General features: G+C 36.9%; 1 protein-coding gene and 1 pseudogene across 1 annotated transcript; one reads left to right on the plus strand and one right to left on the minus strand.

The window, feature by feature from the left end:
• Window positions 1-395: 395 nt before the first annotated feature.
• Window positions 396-27,648, minus strand: LOC114031215 (vomeronasal type-2 receptor 26-like; the record flags this gene model as incomplete). The annotated part of the gene is given in 5 exon segments (XM_027846241.1): window positions 396-1,328; window positions 8,675-8,798; window positions 10,884-11,111; window positions 18,409-19,247; window positions 27,372-27,648. Coding segments are annotated over 5 exon segments (2,376 nt in total), but the record flags the coding sequence as incomplete, so codon positions are not given.
• On the plus strand, window positions 19,662-20,151 carry LOC114031207 (annotated as a pseudogene).

Genomic DNA, 27,648 nt, shown 5'->3' on the forward strand with positions numbered 1-27,648 from the left:
TTGTTGGCTGTGTGGTCTTAAGCCAAATTGACCAAAGGTTATCAATTTATTAACTGCATAAAATAGTGCCTTATATAAATGTGATAATTTATTGTATAAGAAATATGGATTAGAAAGTGAATTCTTTGATTCTTTTGAGTTATAGATTTGTTTAAAAACTGACATAAATATGTTTAAAATTTTAAAAAAAATTCAGAAAAATAAAGGATGGTAATAATGATTTTTTTAATGAAGTTCGGAGAGCTCTTTGCTAAACAATTGCCAGCACAAAGCTGGGTTCTCTAACAACAGATGGGGAGATGGAAAAAGAACCAGCTGAAATTCAAATATCAACAAGATGGTTAAATATAAGCATCCTGTGCTGATATGAGCTTTATTGAAACTTTTTATGGAATTGTGAAGCAATGGCGTAGAACAATTTCAGCCCTTGGAACCCACTTTTTTCTTTATCCCTTCTTGAGTATTTCTTTCTGGCCTCAGTAAGATCACATAGCACTTGGGAATAAAGATGCAGCCCAGTAACCCAGCACTGGAGGCAAGGATGGAGAAGATCTCCACAACCACCATGGCCTTGCCCTTGGTGCTCTGGTACGTGGGGAGGAAGGAGACCCACACACTGCAGAACACCACCATGCTGAATGTGATGAACTTGGCTTCATTGAAGGTATCAGGCAGGCTTCTGGCCAGGAAGGCCACAATGAAGCTTCCCAGGGCTAGGAAGCCCATGTAGCCCAGGACACAGTAGAAGGCACTATCAGAGCCCTCATTACATTGAATGATGATGTGACCAGGTTCAGAATATGGGTCCATGTCTAGGAAGGGGGGAGAAGTTCCCAGCCAGATGCCACAGAGAATCACCTGAATCCCAGAGCAGATGAGGACAACAGAGTTGGACACCCTAGATTGTACCCACATCCTGATTCTACTCCCCGGTCTTGTTACCCTGAAGGCCAGAACCACCATAATGGTTTTTGCCAAAATGGAGGGCACAGCCACAGTGAAGACAACTCCAAAAGTTGTTTTTCTGAGGAGGCAGGTGGCTGCAGTGGGACGGCCAATGAAGAGCGAAGAGCAGAGGAAACAGAAGGTGAGGGAGATGAGAGTATAACTGAGAGCCCGGTTATTGGCCTTGACTATGGGAGTGTCTCGAAACTTTACAAAAACCCAGAGAACCAGAGTTGTCAGGAGAGAGAAAGAAACAGCTATAAATGCTAGTGTTATCCCCAAAGGTTCTGTAGTATCCAGGAAGGTCACAACCTTGGGGAAGCAGTGATCTCTATCCCTGTTTGGATACTGATCTTCTGGGCACTTCTCACAGTGGTCCACATCTGAAGAGGAAAAGAATCCAGTCAGATCCTGTTTTGTATAGGAGGAGATACTGTTAGTGACCTCCTCTCTGAGATTACCTTCCATCTACCCTGTATATCTTCTCATTGCCTTACTATTCACATATTGTGTTCCTTATTAAAAGGTGGGCTCCTTGAATGTAGGAACTCTTTTGCCCTTCTTTGTATCCCCAGCACTTAGCATTGTGCCTGGCTTTAGCATGTATTTAAGAAACCCTACTGCCTCTTGCCTGGTCTGTAATTAGTGCCCCACATTTGGTTGGTAGTAGTTTATATTGTGATTAACATAATGTATGATCTAATAAAGCAAAGTGTTGTAGAACCAGTTTCTACTGGGCTGACATCAGGATATCATTTGTTAAATAGGATTCACTGAAGTAAAATACTTTTAGATGCTTTATTACCAAAAAAATGAAAATAACCCCAGTCCTAATCCCTGAGACACTCAGTCATGAACCAAGTGATCTGCTTTCATAGAAAAGCCTGCCTGGTGAGGGGAGCCAGGTAGTGGTGTCTGCATCCCTCTCTGGAGAGAGAGACTCAAGAGTGAGAGAAAGCCCCGAAGAGAGAGGAAGGATGACACCGGGAGGCAGGTGGCTTTCGGTGGGCCTGTGGAGGGCACTTTTCCTTTCTCCCGGCCCAGTTGGTTGCTTGTTTATGACAGTGGGTGAGGAGGGAGGAAGGGAGAAAATTTGTAACACAAAGTTTTAAAAACACATGTTCAAAAATAAAAGAAAATAAAAGGAAAATAAAAAGAAAAGCCCGTTTATGCACCATTTTCCTCTTGCACAATTCATTTTTTTGCATAATCAAACATATCTTCACTGTCAGACGTGAGACTTCACTAAATGAGCATTTAAAGATTTTTGTTGTTGTTATGTTCCTACAAATGTGGTTGTGATTGCATCAACATAGTAAATCTTTCTCAGGTCTTTACCCTGACCTTTGGAGACAGCAAGAAATCAGGAAGACTTGAGTTCAAATCTGACCTCAAACCTTTACTAGCTGAGTGACCCTGGGTAAATCACTTAAGTTCTGCTTGTGTCAGTTTCCTGAGGCATAAAACGGAGACAATACCATATATCATCTAAAGGAAGGATCAAATAAGATAATATTTGTAAAATGTTTTGTGACATTCAAAAAACAATACAAATATCAGCTATTCTTATTTACCAATGCAGGCAGAGGTGTCTTGTCTGCAAAGTAGAGTCTAAGAGCAGTGATTCTTTACTTGGGGTCCACAAATCTCCAGGGAGGTTTGTAGGAGGATTTCAGAGGGTCCAAAAATTTGAATGTATAAAAACATATTAGTTTTACTAATTCCACCTTAAATTTAGTATTTCCTTCATTTTTAAATTAAAAATGATATTCTGAGAAGGGGTTCATAATCTTCTTAGATTGCCATGACATAAAAAAGGTTAAGAACTTCTGTCTTAGAAAGTTCTGTGGGGCACAGAGGGATAAATTGATTTGCTCTGAGTTATAGATCCAGTATTTGGAAATAGGACTTGACCCTAAGACTTCTGGATTTCAAGAGCAGCACCATTTCTGCTACACTACTCTGCCTTTTTCTGAGCTCAAAATTGTGATAATCGCCTTTGAAGTGTGTTATTTCTCTTAATGTTGTATGTTTGTCATGTGTTATTCTGTATCACGGACACATTATGTGAACTGAATATTATGGCTTAATAGAAAGAGCCCTAGACCCAAAGTCAAAAGACGTAGGCATTAATCTTGACACAGTCCACATCAGATTTGGAAGAGTCAAGTCACCTCTATGTGTTTCATAAATAAACTGAAATATCTGAAAAAGATGATGGCTAAGATTCCTTCTACCTATGAGATTCTATAATTAGTCTTCTAGCTTGTCTCCCTTGGTTGGCATGTTTCAGTGACATTGGTTCCATTCAACAGGTGATCAGATGAATAAAAACTCAGAATATTCTACCACAGGTCAGGTACAAATAGTCCTTTTGAACATTTGAGGTGGTTTTCTCTAAATTTGTTCATCTTGCCTTTCTTCTGAGCTACTTCAATTCTGCTTTGCTCGTACAGCACAGCACCTTCTCTGATGATGTCACACCATACTGAGCAATCCTGTGCCAGTGTGTTCTGTGTCACATAATCAATTACAAAGTTCTTAAGAGAGAGCTTGAGAGTGTCCTTTTATCACTTCTTCTGACCACCATGTGAATACTTGCCCTGTGTGAGTTCTCCATAAAGTCGTGTTTTAGCAAGCATACATTTTGCATTCTAACAGCCAACCCATCAGAGTTGTGCTCTCTGCAGTGGAGTTTGAACTCTTGGTAGTTTAGTTCAAGAAAGGACCTCAATGTCTGGTATCTCATCTTTCCAAGTGATCTTCAGAATCTTCCTAAGACAATTTAAATGGAAGTAATTCAGTTTCCTGGCATAGTGCTGATATACTATCCAGGTTTCATAGGCATACAACAAGGAGGTCAGCACAACAGCTCTGCAGACCTTCAGTTTGGTAGTTAGTCTAATACTTCTTCACTCCCATACTTTCCTTTGGAGTCACCCATATGCTGAGCTAGCTCTGGAAATGGCATGCATCAACCTCATTATCAATATGTACATTCCTGGAAATCATTTGACCCAACAATACAACTTCTAGGTTTATTTCCAAAGATAATTAGGGGGAAAGGAATATGTTCTTTTATCTTCTTTTATTTAGTATTTTATTTTTCCCCAGTTACATATAAAAACATTTTAACATTTGTTTTGAAAACTGAGTTTCACATTCTCTCCCTTTCTGTCTCCCCACCCCACCTCCACTGAGAAAGCAAGCAATTTGGTATAGGTTATACATATGTAGTCATGCAAAACATAGCAATAATAATCATGTTGTGAAAGAAAACATAGATAAAAAAACTCAGGAAAAATAAAGTAAAAAAAAAGATTTTTTTCAATCTTTAGTCAGACACTGTCAGTTTTATCTCTGGATATGGATAGCATTTTTCGTCATTAAGTCCTTCAGAGTTGTCTTGGATTGTTGTATTGCTGAGAATGTCTAAGTTATTCACAGCTGATCATAGTCCATGGAAGTCATTCCAGGTTTTTCTGAGAGCATCCTGCTCATCATTTCTTATAGTACAATAGTATTCCATCATAATCACATACCACAACTTGTTCAGCCATTTCGCAATTGATAGGTATTCCCTCAATTTTTAATTTTTTTTCTCAGAAAAGAGCTGCTATAAATATTTTTGTGCATGTAGGTCATTTTCATTTTGATTTTATCTCTTTTGGGATACAGATCTAGTAGTGGTATTGCTAGGTCAAAGGGATTATAGCCCTTTGGGCATACTTCCAAATTTCTCTACAAATGGTTGAATCAGTTCACAATTCCACCAACAATGCATTAGTGTTTCATTTTTCCCATATCCCCTCCAACATTTTCCTTTTCCTTTACTATCCTATTAAGCAGTCTAATAGGTATAAGGTAGTACTTCAGAATTGTTTTAATTTGCATTTCTCCAACAAATAGTGAGTTAGAGTATTTTTTCAAATGGCTACAAACAGCTTTGATTACATCATCTGAAAACTGATGATATCTTTTTATCATTTATCAATTGGGGAATGGCTTTTACTTTTATAAATTTGACTCAGTTCTCAATGTGTTTGAGAAATGAGGCCTTTATCAGAGAAATTTGCTTCAAGATTGTTTTTCACAGTTACTATTGCTGACTGTACTTCCATCCTAGTCTCTCCCCTTTATTTTATTCTCTGTCTCCTTTTACCCTGTCTCTCCTCAAAATTGTTTGATTCTGACTACCCCTCCCCCAAATCTGCCCTGTCTTCTATCAGCCCCTCTTCTCTCATCAATTCTCCCTCCTACTTTCCTTTAGGGTAAGACAGATTTCTATACCTAATTGAGTGTATATGTTATTCCTTCTTTGAGCCAATTCTTATGGGAGTAAAGTTCATTCACTCCCCATCACCTCCACCTTCTGTCCCTCCACTGTAAAAGCTTTTTTCTTGCCTCTTTATGTGAGATAACTTGCGCTATTCTGCCTTTCTCTTTTGCTTTCCCCAAGTACATTCTTCTCACTCCTAAATTTTATTTTTCATACATCATCCTTTTATATTCAACTCACACCTGTGCCCTCTGTTTATGTATGCTCTTTCTAACTGCACTAATAATGAGAAAGGTCTTGTGAGTTACAAATATCTTCTTCTCAAAAAGGAATGTAAACAGTGTAACTTTATTAAGTCCCTTATGATTTCCTTTTTCTGTTTCCCTTTTATGCTTTTCTTGAGTCTTACATTTGAAAATCACATTTTCCATTCAGCTTTGGTCTTTTCATCATGAATGCTTGAAAGTCCTCTATCTCATTGAATATTCATTTTTTTTACTGGATGGATTATACTCAGTTTTGCTGGGTAGGCGATTCTTGTTTGTAATCCTAGTTCCTTTGCCTTGCCCCACAAAATATCATATTCACATCCCTCTGATCTTTTAATGTAGAAATTGCTAAATGTCGTATTATCCTGACTGTGGCTCCACAATACTTTAATTATTTCTTTCTGGCTTCTTGGAATATATTCTTCTTGAACTAAGAACTCTAGAATTTGAATACAATATTCTTGGCGGTTTACATTTTAGGATCTTTTTCAGAAGATGATTTGTATATTCTTTCCATTTCTATTTTACCCTCTAGTTCTAGAATATCAGGGCAATTTTCCTTGATAATTTTTTGAAAGATGATGTCTAGGCTCTTTTTTTTAAATCATGGCTTTCAGGTAGTCCAATAATTTTTAAATTATCTCTCCTCAATCTGTTTTCCAGGTAAGTTCTTTTTCCAATGAGATATTTCACATTATCTTCTATTTTTTTCATTCTTTTGGTTTTATTTTATTGTTTCTTGATTTTTTCATAAATTCATTAACTTCCATTTGCTTCACTCTAAATTTTAAGGAATTATTTTCTTCAATGAACTTTTGGACCCCCTTTTCCATTTGGCCAGTTCTGATTTTCAAGCATTCTTCTCCTCATTGGCTTTTTGGACCTCTTTTACCATTTGGCCGAGTCTGTTTTTAAACGTTATTTTCTTCAGTATTTTTTGTGTCTCCTTTACCAAGCTGTTGACTCATTTTTCAGGATTATCTTATATCATTGTCATTTCTCTTCCCAATTTTTCCTCCACCTCTTTTATTTGATTTTCAAAATCTCCTTTGAGTTCTTCCATGGCCTGAGACAACTCGTATTTTTCTTGGAGACTTTGGATATAGGAGTTTTGACTTTGTTGTCTTCTTCTGAGTATGTGTTTATCTTCCTTATCACCGTAGTAACTCTATAGTAAGAGTTTTTTCTGTTGTTTGCTCTTTTTCCCAGATTATTACTTGACTTTTAACTTTTAACTCCTGCCATCTTTGCCATTTTAACTCTGTCAAAGTTTTGTGATGACAGGCAAGTGTTGAATAGAAGGTGTGGATACACTGGGAGCTATATTCAAAGCCTTGCACACAGGCTGCCCAGGTCATAGGGTGTTTGTTCTTCTCAATGGAAGCAGCAGGATTTGGCTGCCCCCTGGGTGTCTGAGCAGCCTTTTAAGGGATGCACTGCTTGCCTCCTGATATGAAAAAGAGGCTAGGGAAAATGTCCTAAAATTTGTCTGCTTTACCCAACCCTGGCTTTTTTTCTTAGCGGATACGAATCCCTTTTGTGTCAAAATGTGAAAAAGTACAAAAACTACTTAAAGATGATTCCACTCACCACAGGTACGTAGAATGTGTGCACACTTATAGACAAAATGAAATCCAGAAGACCTGAATGATGAATAGCACTTGTTGCAAGCAAACTCAGCAGGTATTGCATCCAAATAGCAGCCCTGGGTAGAAAAAGGCTGACAAATGAAGGCCAGCTTACTGAACTTGGAGGTTGATATACATTTTTCTGGACTGGCTGCAGTGAATGGGAGCACCATGAAGCTGCTCTAATATTTGCAGTCAAAACTAATCTAGTCAATTGTCGTGTATGCCTACCAAAAGGAGTGAACTCCAGGCTCATAACAACACAATTGTCACTTGCAGGAAAGTGCCATGCCACTATCATCAGTTGCTATGTTTCTGCCATGATAACCTCTGATGAGGGCGAAAAGAATTTTTTTTGAAGATCTGGAGAGACTCATCATCAATATGTCAAAAGAGGACAATTCTGGGTGATTTTAATGCAAGAGTAGACACGGACTACCAGATATAGCAAGGCAGCCTCTGAAGCTGAGATGTAACAAAGTATGCACCCATTCCCTGCTGCTCGTGCTAATTTTGGCCAAACAATTAACACCAAGAAAACACAGGTGTGTTTTGTGATGTGGCCAACACCACACCATCCATATCTGGAGCCATGAGATACAACAAAGGGAGAAGTTTTGAATATAGTGGATAAGTTCACTTACCTTGGCAATATACTTTATAGGGAGGCACACATTGTTAATGAGTTTGATACACACATTTCCAGAGCTAGCTGAGTTTTTAAGAGGCTCCAAAGGAAAGTGTGGGAGAGAATTATGAGACTTCCTACCAAACTGATGATCTACAGAACTGTTGTGATGACCTCAGTGTATGTCTGTGAAACCTTGATAGTATACAAGTGTCATGACAGGAAACTGAATTGCTTCCATTTGAATTCTTAGGAAGATTCTGGTGATCACACGGCATAACATGTTACTAGACACTGAGGTCCCTTCTTTAGCTAAACTTCTCCTCTCCTCTCCTTCAAATTTTACTGCAGAGAGTGCAACCCCAATGGGCTGGCCATATTGTTGAACTGCCAAACATACACTTCTAAAGACTATTACAGACAGGACCCACACAAGGCAAGTACTCATATGGTGGTCAGAAGAAGAAATACAAGAACAGTCTCAAGGTCTCTGCAAAGAACTTTAGAACCATTTCAGTGGCATGGGAGACACTGGCACAGGATTTCTCAGCATGATGCGCCTTCATCATAGAAGGTGCTGTGCTCTATGAGCAAAGCAGAATAGGAGTAGCTCAAAAGAAACACAAGGTGCCTAAGTTTAGAGAATCCACCCTAAATGTTCACAGGAACTATTTGTGCCTGACCTATGGTAGAGCATTCTGAGTTTATATTGGTCTGATCAGCCACAGTTGGACATTTTGTAACTTGACTCTAACATAGTGATGTCATTTGGTCCTCTTCTAGACCAAAGCACAACAACCAAACTTGGCAGTTCATATCCTACTACTTGGGCAGTGATGTTACTTTGGGTTGCATGACTCCAAAATCTCAGCTCCACACTGTTCTGCACAAAGGTCTCAGAAAAGAAGTCCCCAGAGACACTTACCAGTTTTACTGGAAATCTCCCCCTCTGGGCACTGGGAACAGCTGAAGCAGCAGACAGGCTCCTCCTCCATAGTTGTCTTCCTGTATCCAGGGTGACAGCTGTCACTGCACACAGAACGGGGGATCTAAGTCAACGATAGGGAATGGAAAGAACACCATTTACTAAAGGGACATTTATGAAGGATGGTGCAGGCCAAGAAAGTGTATCATCTAATACCACTCTGATGATTCTACATTGATTTAAATGTCAGTGGATATCACTAATGGAATGTGCAAGAAATCTTCTTTCTAGTCCTATCTCTGTTACCAGCTGTGGGACTCTTGCTGAAACTCTTGATGTCTGGGGGCTTGAGTTTATCACTTGTAAAATGAGAGTTTTGGGACGTATGATCTTAGAACACTTACATCTTGTATTACTAATACGTTGTGGATCATTGTATCGCTAATACCCCAAGTTGCAGAATGAAAAGTTGGCAATCATCCAAAATTACATCCAATATTTTAGTATGGAAAGACCATAAGCTTGTAGGATGTACCTGAGTCGACTTCCAAAATAAGGACCTGGTCAATGGGACTTAGAGGAAAAGGATCATGCTTTGTCTGTGGGCAGTCCATGTGAAAGAGGCTGGGCTATTTGCTTCCAAAAACGGGTACTGTTTTGTAACGAGGTTTTGTTTTCCATGACAAGCATCCCCTTACATTCTCAAAATTTGCAATCCCGTTTTTTTTTGTGAAAATGAGGGGCTATTTGATTGGCTGCAGAGCCAGAACTGGGAATGCATTAAAAAAACAGTAATTGGCACAGGCTTTTTTTTAACCTGTCTGAGTGACAGACATGCTGTAAAGCCCTTGATGGTTGGAGGTTTTGGGCCCTCACTAGCCAAAGCCAACATGTGGCCAGCAACCATAGGCCCTGTGTTTTGCCTCTTTGTATTTCTTCTGTCTTGCTTTTAGTTGAAGAAATCTTGGAAAATGTGAGTTTACAAGGTTGAGAGAGTGAGTCATCATAAATTCAGTGAAAAGCATCTACATCAGCATTTTGTACCAGACATGAAGCCAACACAGCCCTGAGAAGCAAGACCCAAGTCCAACAGTATAACAGGCAATGATTTATCCAGTAGTGATGCTGAATTTAGAAATTTACTTGGTGGAATAAATTCTTTTACAACTATTTTAAGTTTGGGATATAAAAATACACATAATATATATACACACATGTCTATGTATGTATGTGTGTAGACACACATGTTATATACATACACACACACACATTCAGTTGGGTTTTAGTCCCTGGAGATAAGGGGCACACACACACACACACACACACACACATATATATATATATACATATACATATATATATATATATGCAGCTGGTACAGGAGAGAGCATGTTCCAAAGTGTTGGGTAGGGAGAAACGTTTCTACTTTTCATTTTGTTATATCTTCTCACAAAATACACTTTTGTAAAAACTAACTGATGTTAATAAGTCAAACAATACTGGAGTACTGATTTCTGGTGATTTATATTGGGGAAAACATCCAAAAATTGGAACTTAAAGCAACTCATAGTGAAGACATCACCATGACCCCTCCAAGTTACCTCTGGGGCCCCAGTAGGGACATTGTAGAATTGAATTAGAGATACTGACTCATCAGTATGTGAATCGTTGGGATGAGAATTTTTAGAGATTTATAAGAGCTAGAGTGCTGTGGAGACACAGACAATTAGAGGACATTTAGATATTTGGCCAACTTGGCAAAATGTAGGTTACACTAATTTTGCTTTCTGTAAGAAGAAAATTTTGGTCAGTAGCTGAATGAAATTTTAACTCAATTGAACTGAATGGAAATTTCATCACCATTCATGAAGATGCAGGAAAGTGGATAATAGCAATGGTTTTGGAGTCAGAAGGCCTTGGGTCAATCAAAAGCTTTCTGTATGTTAGTTTTCTTATCTGTCAAATAAAGAGGTATACAAGTTGATCTTGAAAGACCTTTCCTCTTCTGTCCTATGGGACTAAATATTGCTATATTTTGAAACATATACTCGATTGCTTTTTTTCCTCTTATTTATCCATAAGTTTGTTTTAAAGGTAAAAGACAAAAAAAGAAGCAGAGTAATATTTTCTATACATATTTATGTGTGCCTTAGAGTGAGATGTGTTCTTATGACTGACCATGTAAGTTGATATGCAAATAATCTCTGACCTTTGAACCTAACCATCCCCAGTTTATGGCTTCCTCATGTATTGTGAAATCTTGGCCAGATGGAGCCTTGGGGTTAAATTCGCCCACTTTCACCAGGAGTTCGGTATCATTAGGAAGGTACATATAATTCTTCATGTCATATTGAGCCTCAGAGCTTCTTTTCTCATTCATAAACACCTCATCACCAGCAGTGTTGTTAAACTGAAGGTCCTTCAGAAAGGAGTGGAGCTGAAAGGGAAGAGAAATCTATCATTTCTTGGTGTTTGAGGCCAGGGCTCTCCCAGAAGTAAGACCTGTGCAGTCTGCCAGATATGCTGGGACTGGCCAACTGAGATTTGTGCCCATGTTTGAAGTGATGAAACATGTGAGCTTGAATTTTGCCTCACCCATTTAATCACCATATGTCTTTGGACAATTTATTTATCCTCTCTCAGCCTTGCTCCTTAAAATGAGGTAAAAAAATCTAATAAAATAATATAACAAAGTGCTTTGTATATTTTAAAGGACTATAAAAATGACAGCTATTGTTAATTGTCAGCATTATTTTTTCTTATTCATTGTGAAACCTAAAAGGGGTCAACACAGTTAGAAAAGGAAATTGTTTCTTGTAGAGGAATCTGTCTGCCTAGAAAGGAATTGTTTTCAGACATGCCATGAACTTAGTGGGATTGGGCTCCTTGCTAGAATATGTTTTTGGAAGGGATATTTTATGCAAAAGGAACAAGGTAGTGCACCAATTTAGTCACCAATTATAAATAATCAAGTTGAATAGTAAGTTGTTCTGGACCCTGATGCCTCTCCCTGGTCCTCAATGCCTATGAAATTTGAGAGTTGAAAGTTCTCTGAACAGCAGCTGTCTAATATAAATCCCCATTGTGCCCTCTGGAATGCCTGTCCCATAACTAGCAAACTTCTTTTCATCTTAAACTTGCCACTTTCTGATTCATTTCGTCTTCTAGCCTTCACTGAGATGAGGATCTAACCTGAAAAAAAAAACTGATTCTTTTGTTACCTTTTCCAGTTCTGACTACACTTTCTCTAATATCTCCTGATTTACTTATCATGGTGTAGGAGTCAGAATACTCCACATTGCCCAAGATCCTCTCTCAATCCTCTTCATTAAGCAACTTTTACTTTTACCTTCATGATATCCACATTTATCACCCAATCCAAATGTTGCTGGTTGTCATCTCCTGACCCCAGAACATTCTCTTTCCTCCTAAGGTAAAAGCTCAGTGATTGCAATTTTTGCCCTTTTTTATTTCATTTTACATATTAGGAGGAATGAACCAGAACTTTAGATAGCCTCATACATACTTTAATGCCTCTTAATCTATTTCCTTGCCGTTACCTCATCCTCGGCTGTTCACAGAAATGGTTTGCTCCTTGATGTTATGATTACTCATAAGTGTTCCACTTACATGTTCATCAACCAAAGCATTCCGTTATCCTTATTTACTTTTTTCTTTATTCCAAACTTTTATCATTCTATCTTTCCCAGTGTCTGAGTACTCCCAGATCTGTTATTCATTCTCATTATGAGCCTTATTCCCTCTTACCCTCATTTCTTTCTTTTTTCTGAAAAATATTTATTTTATCTTTAATTTATGGAGTAAAACAAGCATATATCTATAACATAGTATAATAAAAATATGATTGCACGTGAAACTACAAATCTAATATGTACAACTTGCTATTTGTTTTAAATATATAATAAAGTTATCATGTAAATTACTTTTTTGCCCTTTTTTCTTCCCCCCCCCACCCAGAAGATGGGAACCATTAAACAAAAAATATGTGTGTGTATATGTGTATGTATACATATACGTATATATGTATGTATACACACATCTATATGTAAAATCATGCTATATATACTTTATCAGTTCTTTCTCTGGATGAAGACATTTTCTTTCTTCTTATGTCCTTTGTACTTAATTTGAGTATTTACATTAGACAAAATGAAATATTCACTTAATGTTCCTAAAATAATATTGCTGTTACTATATAGAACCTTGTTTTGGTTCTCTTCATTTCACTCTTCATTATATCGTGTAAGTCTATCCATGTTTTTCTAAGCTCTTTGAGCTCGTCATTTCTTTTGGCACAGTAGCATTCCATTATACTCATACACCACAGCTTGTTCAGCCATTTCCCAATTGATGGGCATCCCTGCAACTTTCAGTTCTTTGCCACCACAAAGAGAGCTGCTATAAACATTTTAGAAAATATAGGTTCTTTTACTTTTTCCCTATGCATCTTTGGAAATAGACCTAGTAGCAGTATTGCTGGGTCAGTGAATATAGGCAGTTTGATAATTCTTTGGGCATGATCCCTGGATGCTCTCCAAAATGTTGGATCAATTCACAATTCCACCAATAATGAATTAATGTCTCCATATTTCCACATCTCCTCCAACATTTGTTGCTTTCTCCTTCAATCATTTTAGCCTATCTGATAAGTGTAAAATGACATCCGTAGGCTGTTTTAATTTGTATTTCCCTAATCAATAATGATTTAGAGCAATTTTTACATGACTATAAATTGTTTTTATTTCTTCAGTGCAAAACTGCTTGTTCATATCCTTTGACCATCTATCAATTGGGGAATTACTCATATTCTTAGAGATTTGACAAAGTTCTTTATATGTTTTATATATGAGATCTTTATCTGATAAACTGCCTATAAATATTTCCCAGTTTTCTGCTTTTCTTCTGATCTTGGCTACATTTGTTTTATTTGTACCAAAACTGATTAATTTAATACAATTGAAATTATCCATTTTACACCTCAATTTGTTCACCATTTCTTGTTTATTCACACATTATTCTCCTATGTATGTCTGATAAGTAATATGTTCCATGTTCTTTGATTTTTCTTGTAATATCTATCTTTATATCTAGGTCTTCTATCCATTTTGACCTTATCTTGGTAAATAGTGTAAGATATTGGTCTATGTTCAATTTATGTCATACTGCTTTCGGTTTTCGCAGTAATTTTTTTTTTTACCAAATAATGAATTATTTTCTTGAAATCTTAAATCTTTACACTTGTCAAATACAAGATTACTATATTTATTTACTGTTATAAATTGTATGTCACCTAATAAAAACAGAAACATTTATCTATGTGCTTCTATTTCTCATCCAGTATCATATAGTTTTGATAATTACTGCCATATAATACAATTTAAGATCTGGTACTGCTAAACCTCCTTTCTTTAAATGCTTTTCATTAGTTCCTTTTTTTATTCTTGTTCTTCTAAATGAATTTTGTTATTATTTTTTCTAATTCAGTAAAATTTTTTTTGTTAATTTAAATATCTCATTTCTTTCCAAAGCTCCCACTAGCTATACTCTCCACCCAAAATCAGGGTCAATGTCAAATAGACTCTTTGGATTGACTAAGGGATATGGTTACACCACCTGCAACCTGTATAAAATCATTGAACCAGTTGCAACTGTGAGACTTTGAGATCTGAAATGAGAAAGAAAGGAGTGCATACATCAAAATCTGAGCCACAAAGCACTGGCAGGACGGGAGCACAAAGCAAAAGGATAAATAGGAAAGTAGGACTGAGATGAAGCAGAGAAGAGAGAAACAGAGGAAGGTCAACTGCAGAAGAGTCTGGTTGACCTTACTACATGTAGCCATCTCTTCAAGGACTGAGAAAAATTCAAAGAAAGGGTATTCTCTTTCCCCAACTTTTCCTTCTGGTTCTTGTCTACTAACAGGCCCTGTAGTATACTTTTGTGTTTCCTTACCCAAATATTTCTGATAACTTGAATTTTGCTTGCCAATTATGCCAGGGATTAGCCAGTGATTAATATAAATATAAAATATTTTAGAGAGTTCAACCTCTGCCCAAATGTCAAAACTTTTCCTAACAATGTCTTCAGAGTGATTTTCATAGTAATCTTTTTTTTTTTGACTTTTTGGTGAGGCAATCGGGGTTAAGTAATTTGTCCAGGGTCACATAGCTAGTAAGTGTCAAATATCTGAAGTTGGATTTGAGCTCAGGTCCTCCTGACTCCAAGGCCAGAGCTCTATCCATTGAACTGCCTAACTGCCCCCATAGTAATCTTAAGTTTCAGTTTAGTACAAACTCCCTAAAGCAACAAAAAGGGAAGAATGTTACCCTGAGAGGCTTTTATATTTTTGAGAAGCTTAAAATAAACTATTATAAATGTCATGTTTGTATTTATGTACTTTATGTTTATGACACAAATATATATTATTAAGAATATTCTTGTATCCTTTATTCTGTTAACAAGTAATTGATTATGTTCTGTAACTGTTTTTGTCCTATAACTGCTTAAGTCGCAGTTCTTTGATTCTGAATTTAATTCAGAGTTCAGCTGGACAATGACGGCTTAATTTTAAAAATCCAACTCTTTTTCCCTCAAGGAATTTAACTGACCTTGGGGAATGTAGATGAAAGCAAGGGAATTGGGCATGATATCTTTACACCACCAGGCTATCCTTCAAGAATGAGTGGTTTGCTGTCAAAAGTCTGGGCCTACATTTAAACAATAAGCAACTATTAGTTTTATGAGAGAAGTAGGGAGTCATTGTTTGCCCCATTACAAAATTTTCAGCCAACTATGTTATTCTTTCTGCCTCAGCATCTCAAGCAGTCATGTTGCCTCACTCTCATGATATCGTCTATCCAGTTCTGATTTTGTTCTGTACTCTCCAAAACCTATATAATGAAAATTATTCTCTTCTTTGGGGTCTTTAGCATAAATAAAGGAAGCCATTAATCCATTTGTTGACAGGCAGAATGCACCTGCTAGTAAATATTATTTTGCTTGGAGATTTGCCTCAGTGTACCATTTTTTAAAATGACAACTATATGCATTAATGTACGTATTTGTTCTGTTCTCCATTAGAAGTTAAGGTCCTTGAAGACAGGAACACTTTGTTCCCTTTCTCTGTATCCCTTGCACTGAGTGCATTATCTGGCATACAGTAAATGCTTAATAAATGTGGATTGACTTAAAGACTTAAAAGTAAGGATTGTTTAATTATTTGTACTTATTTCCTCGGTGTCTAGTAAAAAGCCTGGCACAAAGAAGGCACCTAATAAATCATACAATTATTAAACGATCGATTTTTGCAGAATGAGAGACTTTGAGTCTTTTCATTTGCATATGAAAAGTCCAGTAGAGAAAAACAAACCTGGCTCTAGAGCATACATTGACTTTTTCCTTTTGCCCCAGTCATTCAATCATATAGACCAACAGGAGAACATTAGAATATTTTCCTAAATGGGCAATACTGAAAACCACAGATTATTGGGCAAATTGCCATTGCCTATTCATGGTGTAGTCTGCAGAGATGAGAATTTGGAAAATTAATAGGATGGTCATAGTTAGTAAAGGCAAGGTCTGTCACTGAGGAGGCCCAGTCTTGCTACTGGAGGAGTTGTCAAAGTGAAAGGCCTGGGAGCTGGTAAGTCTCAGAACTGAGGTCCCAAGGGAGCAGAACTAAGAAGGCTTCTGTCTGTTAAAAGCTAGGGGTCTTTGCTGTTTTAGGAAGAACCCATCAGTTACCTAGCAAAAGAGTGCAACTGAGGCTAGAGATGGAGGTGGTTAAGAATTCAGCCAGCCTCAAGGAGCAAGTCCAAGAGAGTCCAACAGCATGATCTAGCCAACAGAACCAAAATGGTCTTGGAGAAACATCAGGCACTGTCTATTAATTGATTGATTCATTCACCAAATATGTCACAGAGCTTTGTGAGGCCTTTATGAGGAAAGAACACCAAAGACACTCAATTCTGAAAGTCACAGTTGCCTTGGACACATGTGTGCCTCACTACCATTGCCCTTTGATTTGTGTTCACTATATGCATGGACATAACACGTATTCTTTTTTCAAAGAGGGCATCCCAATAGACCAAGAGTGTTCAATGAAGTAGTTTGAACAACACCTTGGAGATGTAGTTTGGAAAGAGGAATTCTTGGGTGGAATAATGTTAAGTTTAGTTTTGGTCATGTGCAGTTTAAGATGCTTACAGGACATCCCATTTAAGATGTAAAAAATCAGATGAAAAGGCAAAACTGGAGGTCAACAGAGATGAGAAAGTCATTCCTTGGAGATAGAGACATGTGATCTTCATCCAATATGTGGGCTATTCTCACTTTCTTTTATGTAACCAGTTATGATTTTCTAACCCCATGATGGTGCTTATCCCATAACCAATTATATAATTGTCTGTTCTTTCCTTTCGTCATATAAAAATGCCTTGTATCTTAAATTCAGGGTCTTTTTGGCCAGAGGCAATACTAGTTAACCCATTCTTTATTAACAGGTTTGGAGACCTATTTATAAATTATGATCCTGCTTAGAGAATTTCCTCCCCGTACTTTTTCGATAAATTTCACATGGGACAGAGAGGTTAGGGCTGGCTAAGAATATTCAAGAATCATCAGGACAGAGATAATCATTGAAACCATGTGATTTATTATGATCACCAAGTGAAGTACTGTTGGAGAGAAGAGAGGAAAGCCAAAGAAAGAACACTAGGGGATGCCCAATTTTAACATACTGGAGACAAAACCCCAAAAATCTCTAGAAGGTTAGAGGATGGTTCAAATCAGTCAGTGTGCCAAGAGTCAACAGGTATTGATTAAGCACTTACTATGTGCCAGAAACTCTGCTAAATGTGACTACATAACAAAGAAAAATATAGTCCCATCCCTCAAAGAGCTCACAGTGTGTGTGTGTGTGTGTGTGTGTGACAACATGCAAACAACTATGTAGAAAAAAGAGGGGGAAATGAAAATAATCAGAGGAAGAAAGTCAGTAACATTATGAGGGTTAAGGAAGGCTTCCCATAGAAAGTGGAATCTTAGAATGGACTTGGTGGAAGCCAGAGTAGACAGCAGATAGAAAAGAAAGAGAAAACATAAGACATGCAGGACAGCCAATGAAAATGTTTGCAAAAGGGAGATGGAGTGTTTTGTGTGAGGAACTGTAAGGAGGCCAGTGTCACTCAACCTCAAAGTACATGATGGTGGGATTGAAGATGTAAGAAGACTGGAAGATTATGAAGTGAGCCACATGTTGAAGGTCTTTGCAAAACAGTGGATTTCAATTTGATCCTAGAAATGAAAGGGAGAAGTTGGGATTAGGATTAGTAAAATGAAATATAACAGAGATGAAAAGTAAAGTATTTCATGGTTTCAAAAAGTCATCCACCCAAGGATAAGATGTATGAGGCAATTTTAAACAGTAAAGTAATGGTACATCTGAAAAAAAAATTGACCATTTTAGGTGACCAAAACTCAATACATGTTAACAATGGGACCAGAAAGTTCCCTGAAGGTAAAACTAATGTAAGATGAATGGAGTAAGACATAAATTCCATATTTTGAGTTCTGTGGTAGCTCTGCTCTATGCTGCCTTGGTTAGATTATTTGTGGGGTTCAAAAATTCTTTGGTTGAAGGCCCTACTGCAACTTCCATGATTAAAATATCAAGAATCAGCAACTGACAAGACCAGTTCCTAAAAGGAACTTACCTACTAAGGATGAGGCACCCAGCTTTCTCCACCTTCCTCAGATGCAGTCTCTGTTTTCATCAGAAGCTTTGTATGAAGGGCCCAAGCCACAGCATACACTGCATTGTAGATGGCGTAACTCAGGCCAGACATGGTCATGTCAAAAAGGAAGATAGTCAAAGCCTCCAATGTAGCATTTGGGGCACACTGCTCTAGCTCTCGCTTTTCATTCTCATCCTTACACCAGAAAGCTGACAACCAGAACTCCTTAAGTACAATGTTCTCTGGGTCTTTGTTAGGGTTCACTGTCCTGAGAAAAGTCTTAAAACCAGGAACCTCACTGGTCATGTACGTAAATGTGAAAGCTCCACCAAAAGCGTGACTATCAGAATAGTAGGGTCTCATGGTGATGTCCCAGTGAGAAGTGGTGATCCAAAGCTTGTATGTTGGAACAAATGGCATTTGTGAATATCTGAGAACCATTAACGAATCTGTATCACCATGAATGACAACTGCCCCAGCCGAAGATCTGACAATCCTGGGGGTATGAAGCAGCTGTGATTCTTCACGTGATCTCTCACTGACAGGGATCTTCTCTGTCAAGGATGCACAGACATCATGCTTTGCCATCTCCCCTGTCACTTCCCGAAGGAATTCCTCACCTCTGAGATCATCTGTGGTCACCAGAACTACCCAGGTCCATTTAAAATGTACTAATAGCTGGACCATACCTTGAGGCAAGGAGGAGTCCCTGGGAGCCATCTGGTAGAGAGAAGGAAATTGGGCCTTGTCACTGAGGATGGGATCAGAAGGGCCAAAGCGGAGCTGAACAATAGGGAAGACATAGGAAATGTTAAATTCTATGAATGTGGTGGTAATGATAGAATTGTGGGAAATTACAAACTCTCATCAAGTTGTCCTTTCTCAATGTGGACAAACGCTGTGGCTTATAGAATATACTCCCTGTTATAGCAGAATTTTTGGTGCAAAAATTTAATTTTTAAAATTTTTTCCTTAATAGTATTTTATTTTTCCAATTATATATATATAATTGGAAATATATATATATATGTATATATAGTTTTCAACATTCAGTGTTGTAAAATTTTGAGTTCCAAAATTTTCCCCTCCCTCCCTTGCTTTCCTCCCACCTGCCCAAGGCAGCAAGCAATCTGATATGAGTTATACATATACAATCATGTTAAACTTTAGCATGTGGCTTTCTGGAGATACCACCACAAGAGGGGTGGGAAGGACAGTTGTGTCTGAGTCTGCATAAGGCTATGTTTTAAATTATTCTGGGAAAAACATTTCAAATTCTTGGCTATACTCTTCAGTGTGGCTGAATAGCTCACATGGTATTGTTATGTGTTCTGGACCATCGATGGAGCCTACAATCCAGAATTCTGATATCATCTTCACAGAAAATCTTAGCTGACATTTTTATGTTTTCCAATGAGATAACAACATAATTGATAAAAATCCAAGTGACCTTAATCAAATATTTGTAAAAGAGTAATTGGTTTGGAAGGAGGTAAAGTTTTCATGCACAGCCCATCAGATTACCTTAAAAGCCAGAGTTATGTATCAAGAGGTCATGTTTGGCTGGAGGGTGATAATCCCCAGAATTCTACAGATTCCAAGTGCTATGGACGTATTCTACATGGACTAATTAGGGGATTTATTTGCTTAAAGATTTGGCCTCTGAATGATTTTGGATTTCTACACGACAGCCCCAATGGCTACAGATTTTCTGATGAATAGTCAGAATTTAGCCAACCAAGTCACTTCATTATCACATCATGTTCTTAAGTCACTGAAACTATGTATTTATAAATGAAATATTTTATATTGAATTTTATTTTCAAATAAGAGTGAAAAGGAAGGAAACTTAATCTATTACTGAAGGTTTATACATAAACACACACTCTACTATCCCTTCTGTCTCTCTCTCCCTTTCCTCACTCCCTTTCTCCTTTCCCTTCTATCTCCCCTCCCCCAAAGTAAAAACTTATAGATTTAAAAGAAGAAAAGATTAAAATTGTCCTGGTATTTTGTATGATCTGAATAGCTGGAATTTTGGATCACTGATATTCCTTCGGTTGGATTTTATGTATTCTATAGATCTAGCCAAAGAAACTCTATTCTCCCTCCCCAATTATACTTTGGTTTGGCTACACTAACCATGAGGGTGGTGACCATTTATTTTTAATTACAGGTCAAATTTGGCTACAACAGAAACTTCCCATAATAAAGATCATCAAATCCTAGGTTTGGCCCACTTACTTAACAAAAGGAACAAAGGAATTTCAGCAATCCTTTGGGATTCTCCAAAATGAGGTCTGACCTGTGTTATGCACAGAATACTAAATATATAGAAATATAAAACTGTTTAATGGTTACAGTAACATCTATGAAATTTACAATTATAAAGTAAAAAAAGGACAGAAAAATATTGGTTTCAAGATACCAATAACATTGCATTCCAAATTCAGAAATTGTCAGGAATTCTATGTTTTTATAATTTTAAAAAAATCCCATTTAAAATTATTTATTGAAACCATAAATACGAATTATCCAAATTGCATAATGGGACTGGTTCTCTGTACTACATCATTATGAAGCAGTGCTTGGTTGCTGACTACAGATGACTGTTTCCTCACCCTAAAGAAGGAAAAATCAATCAACAAACCCTTTGCTTAACTTTATATATAGTTAGGACCTTATTTTATTCTTAACTAGCTCAAATTGCTCATACTGCAGCTTATGCCCACTTCTTTTTTCCAGCATGGAAGGGATAGATATTGGGAGTTCATCTGCCAAAACAAACTCTGGAATTATATAAACAAAATTATTTTAAAAATCTTTTTGTAAAACTAAAATTACATTTACACGATTGGAGAAATATTCATTATTCATGGGTAGGAAGAGCCAATATAATAAGAATGATAATATTACCCAAACTAATTTATTGATTCAATGTCTTCCTAATTAAATTAGCAAAACATTTTTATTGAATTAGAAAAATAATAAGAAAATTCATTTGGAAGAATGAAAAGTCAAGAATATCAAAGGTACTAATAAAAACTGTAAAGGAAGGAGGTTTAGTGTTACCAGATATTAAACTATATTATAAGGCAGTAATTATCAAAACTATCTGGTGTTGACTAAGAAATAGAAAGGTAGATCAATAGAACAGAGTAGAAACGTAATTTGCAGCAACAAATAAACATAATAACCTTGTATTTTACAAGTGTTAAGATTTTGGGATAAAAATTCATTATTTGTTAAAAATTGTTGGGAAAACTGGAAACCACTGTGGCAGAAAATGGACATAGAAAAAAAATCTTACACAATTTACCGTGATAAGGTCAAAATGGATGCGTGACCTAGATATAAAAAGAGATATTACAAGAAAATTAGAAGAACATGGAACATATTATTTATCAGACCTATAGATCGATGAACAATTTATGAGTAAACGAAAGACAAAGAAAATTTAGATGTAAAATATATAATTTTGATTGCACTAAATGAAAAGTTTTGGTCTAAATAGTACAAATGTAGCTAAGATCAAAAGGATAGTAGAAAATTAGTGGAAAAATTTTATAAACAATTTCTCAAATATAGGTCTCATATTTCAAATCTCTAAAGAATTTTGTGAAATCTATAAGAATCTGAGCCATTCCTCAATTAATAAACGGCCAAAGTATATAAACAGGCAGTTTTTCAATGAAGAAATCAAAATAATCTATGGTCATGTGAAAAAAATGCTCTAAATCATTATTGATTAGAAATATGAAAATTAAAACAACTGTACGATATCATTTTACACATAACAGATTGAATAAAATGATAGAAGAGGGAAATTAAAAATGTTGGAGGGAATGTGGAAAATTGGGAAACTAATTCATTGTTGGTGAAATTGTGAGATGACCCAACCATTTTGAAGAGCCATCTGGAATTATGCCCAAAGAGTCATTAAACTGCCTAAACTCCTTGACCAAGCAATACCACTATTATGTCCATTTCCAAAGATGATTAGATAAAAAGGAAAATGATGTATATATTCTAAAATTTTTATAGCAATTCACTTTCTGGTGGCAAAGAACTGGAAATTGCACGGATGCCTATCAATTGGGGAATCAGTGAACAAGTTGTGGTATATGATTGTGATGGAGTACTCCTGTGTTATAAGCAATGATTAGCCCAATTGTCTAATAAAAATATGAAAAGATTTGCACAAAATAACAAAGAATGAAATGAGCAGAACCAAGAGAACATTTTACACAGTAACAACAATATTGCTTTAGGAATGACTTTGATTGAATAAGTTATTTTAACTAGAATAAATATTCAAATTGACTATAAAGGGCATATGAAGCAAGAAATTTTCTGAATACAAAGAAATTATATAGAAGTATGTATAGAATAATTTTACATATATACATGTATGTGTGTATATGCACACATACATGTATATACGTAGATGTGTGTATTATATATATAAGACACACATATACACACATGTATTTATGTGTGATGGTGGCCATATCTAGGGCAGGAATAGTGGAAGGAAGGAAAAAAAGAAATTTACAAGATAACACTGTTCTATATTTGAGGGAATCATAAGTTGTACATGGTAGATTTGCAGGTTCAAGGGCAATCATCTTTTTTATTGTGCTATGTTGAGGAAATGCTTGTTTTATGCCATAAATAAAATAAAATAAAACCAGATAATTTAATGGTTTCCTTTAACACAGATATATATACATATATATGTATGTATATATATATTACTTTGAATATGGGTTTTGTTCAGGCATCTTTGAAATAATAGATATTAAAAGTCCTGTTGCATGTACAAATGTGATTATTTTGATGTTTCGAATATAATTACAGATTTTTATTCAATGTATTTATTTCTAAACATCAAATATTAATGATGCTGGCTGAGATGGGCATAGCTTTCTGTGCAATGATTAAATCTCACAATCACTTCAGTAGTTATACTCTACCAAGAAAGATACAAAGTAAAGGAATCTTATAGATAACATGAAAAACAAAGTTATCACCATGGAAATCTTAGCTATGCCAACGGTGTTTCTCACCTTCCACTTTATAGTGTTATACTTTGACAATAATGAATGCTAAAGGAGCAAAATCAGAATCCACCAGGTGAACACTAGACCACACATAAAATCGTATATTTGTATCACCTGTTCTGACATCATTTCCCCAACTCCCACTCAACTGTCAAATGGATTCTCAAAATGGCGGCTGCTACTGAATCCCTCCCTGAGTCTCTCTTTCTTTTGCTAAAAAGGATGGGCCAAGTAGGGTGTTATGTAGGTTTCCAGTATGTTGAGTCATGAGCCCTAAATGGTATGCTCTTCATTGATTACCAGCTACACTTAATTAGCTTTCAGATAGGTATTTACTAAGCAAGTATAGCAAGGATAGTTTCTACCATAACATTCCCCCTAAGCATGGGCACATGCTGTACTCACACTGATCCCTGAAGAGAATTGGCTCAAACTGAGAGAACAAGTGTGACCCAAAGGTTAATTCACATTTCCTGGATAATGGAAGTCCTTTTCTGCCTTTGTGACATCCTTGTGAAATTCATCTTCAGTGTGGTTCTCTGCTGAGTTACAAGGATTAGTGCCCTTATAGAATCTTCAAACTTCTTTTCTTTGTGTGTCTCATTTGTCATTGATGTGTGTTCACCTCTCATTGCAAAAGTTAATGCCTTCTACTGCTTGACACAGACACTGCTTTTGACTCCAGTGTACGTTACTAGTGATGATGGGAAATCCAGCCGTTATGACCTTTCAAAGTTCATAAGGTCATCTTGTGGAAATATTTTCCTTCCCCCTTAAAGGCAATTACCTTTCAGGAGTCCCTTACCCCTGGATTCAAACACCACTTGACTAGCCTGCTGTTAGAATGCACAATTCTGCACTGGCTTATTATATAATACATAAAGCAAGAGGCATGTCTTCTTTTTTCACTCAATCAAAATTTATTTTATGTGCTGTCATTTAATGACCCATATGGTCTTTTCAAACTGATTAATGCCTTACTTACACTTGCTTTACTGTTGATTGATTTATATATTCATCTGAAATGTCTTCTGTGACTCTGTTGTCATTGAGAAAGTAATAATTTGAACAGACAAAAAGTTTGTAAACATCACAAAATGAACGTAACTATTAAGATATAACAAGACTGAATAAAAAAGTCATGTTAAAATTACCCATGTGAACAGACTGCCAGATAATGGGAAACTGTAGTTATAATTTACTCACATTTCAGCTGATAATTTGACAAAATCTCGCTGTATAGCCTCATAGATCAAATGCTGCAAGGGATAAGAGAGGACATTCAGTTCAAGCCCCTTGTTTTATAAGCAAGGAAACAAGGGTTTGGGGGTAGGGGAAAAGTTGACTTGTCCAAATACATACAAATAGTAAGTTGAACAGGTGTGATTTGAACTCAGGCTTTGAAATTCAAAGCAAATGTTCCTTCCACTGTATCGAGCTAATTCATGCTGACCCTGTGGGAAAGATGGGAAAATGTGGGCTAGTCAATAGTACAATGAGCCAATGTGAAAATGGTTGAATGTGTAGACCAAAGCATGGTCATTAACGGGACATCACTTTGGAAGAGGGTCTCCAATAGAATGTTCCAGGAAGCCGTTCTTTGTCATGGACATTTTACCCCATTATCAATAGTTTGGGTAAAGCCAGATGATGGTGCATTGCTTAATGTGCAAATAATAGAAAGCTGGGAGTGTTAACTTCAACATGTATGACAAAGTGAAGAAGGCTCAAAAAAAGGCTTAATCAGCTAGAACAGTGGGCTAAATCCAATAAATGAAATAAAACAGAGATCAATGTGATGTCTTAGACATGGGTTCAAAAAAAGCTAACTTCATAAGTACAAGAAGGGCAGAAAGTGGTTAAGTAGGCATTATTTCATATGAAAGAGATGAGACGGTATTAGTGGAGTACGAACTCAGCGTGCATCACCAGTGTGTTAGAGCAGCCACAAAAACTCATGAAATCTTAGTCTTCAGTGAGAAGCAGAGTGCCCAGCATGAGGGAAAACTATCACAATCTGAATTACTAAAACCACATCTGGGATGTCATGGTCAGTACAGGAAAGGACAAATACTATTTTAGGAAGAATACTGATAACATGGAGATTATCTTTCCCTGTCCATCAACCCATTCTTTGGCCACTCTCTCCTCTCTGCTCTATTTCATCTCATTGGTGAATGAATTCCACTCTACAATATTTTCTACACTCAATCCACTAAATCCCTTATCCTAGGACCAATTCTGCCTTTCCCAACTTTGGATTACTCCCACCATTCATCCTATCATTTCTATTTGTATACTCTTGAAGGGAGTTGGAGAAATTGAAAAAACTGTACTAATTGGGTCCTCTACAGATGCTTCTTATTAATTCAACGGGAATCAAAAACAACTCATTGCAGTAAGAAGATTCTTTTGCACTTCCTAATTCTTTCCCCATCTCACTGACTAAAGTGACAATTCCAAAAATTCTCATCTAATGGCAGTTAGGTGATACAGTGAATAGAGCGCTGGCCCACAAGTCAGGAAGACCTGGCTTCAAATCTCAGGTAAGTCACTTATCCTTTGTATGGCTTAGTTTCCTGATTTGTAAAAGGGGTATAACAATAGCACCTACCTTCCAGGTCTGTTGTGAAGATCAAATGAGATCACATATGTAATAAAAAGTAATAGCTATCACATGTAATGCTAATTGTGTGTCAGAAACTTTATACCTTTATAGTAAAATGTAAATCTTAAAATACTATATAAATGTTAGCCTTCTTAAAGTCCCTTTCAGTACTCGTTCTACCCACACTCTTAACTGATGTCCGTGCATCATACTTCACTAAAAAAACCTTGTCATTTTTTGATGAGTTCCCTTTTAACTTCTCATAAAGTAATAGAACTCGATGCCTTCCCTTGCTGTCTCTTTCACCTCAGAATAATGTGGAGATAGCCTCTGTCATTGTAAAGGCTAACTACTCTAAATACACCTTTGATCCCATCCAATTCAATCTTCTTTACTAGATTGCCTTCTCTGTCATTTTCACTCTCTTACTAACCATGTTCCTATAGTCTAATAAAATTCAGGAAGTAAGGTCCAATTTCAATTTGTCTCCTGTTTCGAGCTCAGCAGATCCTTACGTGAGAAACAAATGCCAAACCCTCTCACATCAGTCAAAGGGAAATCAGAGCACTCTATATATCTCTAAGCCTGCCAGGCATTCCATCATCAGTGTTTTATATCCCTAGATTTGTGTTTACTCTAGCTGGAGCCTGAACATACTTCTATCTTCCCAAGAAGCGCAACCCTAATGATCCCCTAATTCCCAGTTGAAACCTATCCAGCTATGTTTGGGTTCTCTAGTCTGGAATACAAAGACCTGGATTTATAGTGTCAGTATGGACACTGAGGGTCAGAATATGGGAGGTGGAGAAATAAATTACAGTGAATCCTAGCAACTCTTATCTCTGGAGCTTCTCTGGGGCAAGACCCCTGAGGAAGTAAGAAGTGCAGAAGAGAAATAAAGAGAGACAGAGATAGAGAGACAGAGCCAAAGATAAAAAGGTATGTAAAGTCAGAGACAGAGACAGAAACAAAGCCAGAGGGAAACAGACAGAAACAGAAATGAAAGAGAGAGTGGTATAGAAAGAAAAACAGAAGAAAAATAGAGACAGAGAAAAAGAGTATTCTCTATCTTTAGCTTTGTAAAACAATCAGAGAGATGAAATTTGATTTACAAAATCAAAAGTTGGGGTGGGGAGGGAAAGATGGGAGAATCACTGGGCATAGTTACTGGGGTTTCCCTGTTTGCCTTTTTTTTTTTTTAAATAGAATGCTTGTAAAAGTCAACTCAATTAAAATTATCTCTTTCATGCAGAGAGGTACTTACTGATAACTCCTGCAGTCCTTGCTGGGCTGACTCGTAAAAACTGCTGCTCTTGTAAAACTATTCACCCTCACTGAATACAGAGGAAGAAAGCTTCCAATCACCAGGTCCCCATCTCTGGCGAGGCTGGGGCTGATTTTGGAAAAGCAGAGAAGCTTCTCACTCCTGCACACTGAAGCAGGAAGCTGCAAAAGCAGCGTCAAGACCAAGATGAAAAGCATCCAGAAAGTGTCTCTCTGAACATGAAGCCCCATCTCCCTGAACATCAGCCAAAGCCCCAAACCTGG

The sequence above is a fragment of the Vombatus ursinus genome, unplaced genomic scaffold (genome assembly GCF_900497805.2).
Source record: "Vombatus ursinus unplaced genomic scaffold, bare-nosed wombat genome assembly UNPS02015098.1, whole genome shotgun sequence".
NCBI classification, from domain to species: Eukaryota; Metazoa; Chordata; class Mammalia; order Diprotodontia; family Vombatidae; genus Vombatus; species Vombatus ursinus.